Here is a 5,744-nt window from a genome sequence, read left to right on the forward strand (position 1 = left end):
ATATATATATATATATATATATATATATATATAAAACAGGCCTATTAAAAAAGAATGACCTGATTTCATTACGCAATATTTTAATAAGGAAAAGCAATAGAAAACTCCAGCTAAGTCACAAGTATTTACTTACAATCAACTTTTATTTCTTGTCTTCCAAGTGTTCAATGTGGCCACCACTTGCAGCACGGACAACATCAATGCAATAAGAGAATTCCTCCCACACGAGTATCTGTTTGGCCTGCGAGATCTCCAGACCTCACCGTATCTGATTTTTTTCTTGAAGAGATATTTAAAAAATCGCGTTTATGTTCCACCGCCACCTAACCTCGATGACCTTAAACATCGAATAAAAACAGCGATCAACTCAGTGGATCCTGATATGCTGATACGCGTTTGGGAGAAATCCTCTAATCGCATTGATGTTGCCCGTGCTGAAGGTGGTGGCCACATTGAACACTTGTAAGACAGAAAATAAAAGTTGATTGTGAGTAAATATATAGCTGGAGTTTTCTATTGCGTAATAAATCGGTTCATTCTTTTTTGAATAACCCTGTATATATATCCTGTATATATATACATACACACATATACTGAAATAGGGATGCATATGAACAACAATAGAAGAGAGTTACAAGACGCTAGCTATAGCAATACCTTTCCGCGCATGTCCACTCCACACACGCTCACACATGCACATCGGCAACATTCGTCAATTTCTTTGAAATGGGGTCATAACCCCGAAATATTGAATACAAGGTGAATGAGTCTACGTTAATTCACATATTTGTTTTCTTGTGATTTACCTTGCATTTACTTCGCATTGTTTTGGCCTTACACACGATCCTTTATACAATATATATATATACATGCGTGGTTATGCGGCAAGAAGCCTGTTTTCCAACCACATGGTTCCGGGTTCAGTGCTACTGCATGGCATCTTGGGCAAGTGTCTTCAACTATAGCCTCGGACCGATCAAAGCCTCTTGGGTGGATTTAGTAGACAGATATATGTATATATCTATGTGTGTGTCATTGTGTCTATTTATCCCCGTCACCACTTGACAACCCGTGAAATGACTGGGACCCTTTAGCGGAGTTGATTTTGCTGAAAGGATTCAGCTCAAATCCTCTGAGCTGAAATTTTCTTTTCTCTCACCAAACAGCGGACTCCTTGAAAAGGATCGTTGATTGGTGTTCTTCCTCCGATGTATTCATATATGTGAGTGTGCATGTGTATGTATGTATGTATGTATGTGTTGTGTATATGCGTTTGTGTGTGTAAAGAAAAGAAAATTACCGTGTTTCCTCTGTACTAATATACTTGAAAAAATATTTGAAGGTTGCGCATTCTCGTTCCTTCGTCTGAGTTGGCTTCGTTGAAGTAGAATATCAATAATATACGACGTTAAAATAGCATTACCGCCTCCTCTCACTTTGTATGCTTCTACTTCTCTTTTCTCTCTCTCTCTCTCTCTCTCTCTCTCTCTCTCCCTCTCTCTCTCTCTCAGTTACTTTGAACTCCTACGCACACACGCTTACAAACACGTACACATACACACATATCCTCAGATTGATACACAGACACTACATATACGCTCAAACATTTATGCGCACGCACGTATAAATATGCACGCGCACATAGGTACACATTCATCCATACATTCACACACACATACGCCTACATCCATATACATACATACACAGATAGACACACAGAGACATACGCGCGCGCACACGCACACATTCGTATTCCGTTTGACGTAAAAAGAATAGACAGACACTCATACTTATTCATGGCTTTATGTATTTGCGTATGTGAATCGAAATATTTTCTTCCCTCACTGTAAAGGTATACGCGCGCTCGCGCATGCTCACACACATATAGATAGATAGATAGATAGATAGATAGATAGATAGATAGATAGATAGATAGATAGATAGATAGATAGATGGATAGACAGATAGATAGACAGACAGACAGATAGATATACCACAATGTTTTACTTTAGATATTTTACAAAGCGGACAACAATAGATGATGGCGTGTTCAGTACTCGAGGAAACTAGAAAGAAATAGTTTAATGAGTCTGTATTTAATATTGTTGTTGCTGCTGCTGCTGCAGCTGTTTCATCTGCTGTTTTGGTTGTCGTAGCAGTTGTTGAACCTACAACCATTGTTGCAGTTATTGATGAGCTTCGTGTCTCCTTTGCGCTTGACAACTGATGACGTAAATGAAACTAAGAGAATAATGCATAAATAACGTTTGTTCGTTCAGAATTTTTTTTGGATATTACCGTTGACAGTTGTTCATTTAGTTAATTAGTTTGCTTGCTAATTATTTACAAAGATCATTGGTCTTGTGAGTGAAATGTTGGTTTCATTCATGACCGATGAACCCGATGTCATGACCGATGTCACCCGATGTTGTACTACAAGCGGTCATATATGTATATAAGCATGTATGAGTTTAATTCAATTTTTACAGAGTTCAAGCCGGTTACTAACAAAGTAACAAGTCTTTTTGAGTTACGAGAGTTCCCGGTGTTTGTAAATACGTAGTTGAGTAGGTGTGTTGGTTGAATTGTGTGCATTTAGTCGAATAAGAATCTCATACGAAGAATTTTTGGTATGTGCCATTCATAGATTGGATTTGGAGAATCTGCGTCAGTTTCTTTTGCTCTTTTTTCTATGAAACCGAATTTTTCTAGGTTTTTGTGCAAACTTGCGGGCACATAACCTTATGCACTTCTGATCATAGGTACAAATGGGAATTCACAGCCAGGGTACAACATAAGTATTCTCTTTTTGGTGGACTTTTGATTGTACATTCACATCTGCTGGACAGCTGTCCTCTACAACAGTGCAAAACTTTTCTCCGTGTCCCACAGAACAAAATCAAGTCTGATATGTTTGCACCGAAATGATGTTTTTTATCTTTTATTTATTCCTTGTTTTTGAAGGTGTGGATACCTGCTGTTTCTGACATGCCTTTAATTATGTGAATCCCTCTTTCTAGTTCTGCACGCACACACACACACATGTATAATTATATATATATATATATATATATATATATATATATATATATATGTGTGTGTGTGTGTGTATGTGTGTGTATGTGTGCTGAGTGTGTTTGTGTGTGTGTGTGTGTGTGTGTGTGTGTGTGTCTATGCATGTGTATAGGTTGCTAGAATCCCAGCAGGATTAAAGACCTATGAAAGGACGGATGGACCCACTATAGCTTCGACGACTATCTAGCAATAGTACGAGCACTCAGAAATTCCGGGTTGGCATCCGGCTTGATGAAAGACCTCTCAGAGTGAGGCACCCTTCAGTTTTTGTTAAAACATGTCTATAAGGTCCCTCTGATATGCAAGTCACCAAATATGTAGGGAATGGCATTGGACATTTGGGGGATCTTTTGTTTACGCTTGAGAACATGGTGCTCCCACATTCCTGAAATTATGGTCCATTTTGACACACGATGTCTTGCACCGGGTTGTTTATGGGCCACATCAATAGTGCAGTGAGGGTCTATGAGATTTTATGAAAGCCTTAATAGACCTAACATTTTGCACAGTCATTGCTTTGTCAGTGCTGGTCACACTCGCTGGTTTCATCAGTAAATAGTTGTAGTAGATGGTGTAATTATTGTTAACCCCAGATCAACCTTGATCGAATGAACCAATGTTTAAAAGGCTTCCACCCATGTCCAGCCCATCTCTTTGGGTGTATCTAGGTCTACATTACCCAGTGTGTCCTTTCCTATTTTAAAATAGTAAAGCGAAATACGATGGAAATTTGGTTGCAATTTTTAACCGGTCTAACGAACATGTAGAGAAAGCCTGTACATGTTCGCAATCTCGACTTACCGACACGAAGTAATATGCATATTGGCTTTAACTACCTCGACATTATAATATAAACCAGTAAACAGTTAGTCGTTGTACCAAAACTGTAAAACTTCTAACTTTTTAACCTTAAGTTTAATATTGGCAAACGCCGTATATTTTTATCAATCTACGTTATATATCCGGTCTCTTGTAGCTGTGGAAACAATGAAGCAAGTTTATGAAACTAGGCGGTTGGCCGGTTATCTATAAATGATGAACAAAATAGATTGTGTTGTTGCCTAATATTTCAGCAAAAAAATTTCAAGATTGTTTAAAAACTGCTTCAATGGGTCACATTATCATTTAGAAAGGTTACTACGTCTTCGCTGAGAGAGTAACTATCTAATGTTGCAATAAGATATACAGGTAAACCAACAAATTGTTCTATATCTGTCTGTCTGTCTGTGTGTCTTTCTTTCTCTCTCTCTCTCCTTCTCTCACGCTACCTCTCTCTTTGTTTTTATCTGTGATTTTATCTTTCTACCTCTCATTCTCTATTCCTTACTCTTTATACACATGTATACACATATGGTGTATACACACGTATGCACACACATTTAATTATTAATGCATTAGTGGGAAACTGAAACGATGCCAAAACAAACCATCCTATTTTATATTCTCTTCTACTTCCAGGTGTCCAATTTATCTATTCCTTTCTAAAATAGATACCAGTGCAACTGGAAAAGCTAGCTTAATAGATTCTCGAACTAGCTTAGCGTCAAAATCTACTTAGATCTACAAGACGAAGATGTCAAAAAAGATAGGTATCAGTGAGTCGGAAAAAATGTAACTTTACATTTGGTTATCATTCTTTCTTTGGAGAACAAATTACCTTGTTAAATAAGATGGTGAACTCCTTTTAATTTCAGAAAACTACCGAGGTTGTCTTTGCCTTACGTCCTTCGGGAATCGGTAAAATATATCTAACGCGGGTAAATATTATTAAAATATACTACTTAAACCTAAAAGGTATGTAAATTAAAGCAGCTTAAGTTAAGGGTGTTGTACACATACACTCGCAAACACACACTAACTCGAGTCTACGAACACGCAGACACACACGCACACGCACACACGCACACACACTCACACACAGTTATATACCAACAGCAAGAGAAGTATAAAAATTTTGAGAAGGAGCATGGACAGCAAATACATACCCACGAACGAGGCTGTTTAAAACAATAACCACAAGATCTATATATTAGGGGGAAACCATACCAACACACACACAAAAAAAAATAATAACAAAAACGCTGTAAAATACGGGATCTGTAAAATTCGAGATCTTACACGACATGGTAAGATTTTGAATTTCTGGTTAATATGTTTAAAATATTTGACTGGGATATATTGATACAAATAGAGAGATTTAATAAGATACTGACGGACATTTTACTGGTTCACTGAGAGAAAAATCCACCTTAATCTCGAAGAAACAGTGATACCTTTACGTTCTGAGTTCAAATTCCGCCAAGGTCGACTTTACCTTTCATCCTTTCGTGGTCGATTAATTAAGTACCAGTTGCGTACTGGTTCGACCTAATCAACTGGCCCCCTCCCCCAAAATTTTGGGACTGTACCTAGAGTAGAAAAGAATATAGAAGAGAATATATAAACAACTGGAAACCCATTTTTTCCTCCAGAAGAGCAAAGGGCAATATGGCTACAAGCGCAAATTATTTTTCAGCAAACACAGTCGAGCGGCGGGTTTCTCTGTCGCCAGTCTTTATCAACTTGGCGCAAACACTACCCAACAAATTAAACCAGATGCAACTCGGTTATGGAACGACAATCAACCAACTCATATATGTGTGTGTGCATATATATATATATATATATAT

At 37.6% G+C, this 5,744-nt stretch overlaps 1 protein-coding gene across 1 annotated transcript in view; it reads right to left on the reverse strand.

The window, feature by feature from the left end:
• Positions 1-3,896, reverse strand: part of LOC106879348 (uncharacterized) — a 40,923-nt gene extending 37,027 nt beyond the window's left edge. Inside the window, exons 1-2 of the mRNA XM_052965871.1 lie at positions 3,877-3,896; positions 1,301-1,482 (exon numbers count right to left, since the gene is read on the reverse strand). Of these exons, the coding sequence (XP_052821831.1) occupies positions 1,301-1,482; positions 3,877-3,896 (202 nt within the window). The remainder of the gene's footprint in view (positions 1-1,300; positions 1,483-3,876) is intronic.
• Between the last annotated feature and the right edge of the window lie 1,848 nt (positions 3,897-5,744).

This window comes from Octopus bimaculoides, chromosome 2, assembly GCF_001194135.2.
Source record: "Octopus bimaculoides isolate UCB-OBI-ISO-001 chromosome 2, ASM119413v2, whole genome shotgun sequence".
NCBI lineage: Eukaryota > Metazoa > Mollusca > Cephalopoda > Octopoda > Octopodidae > Octopus > Octopus bimaculoides.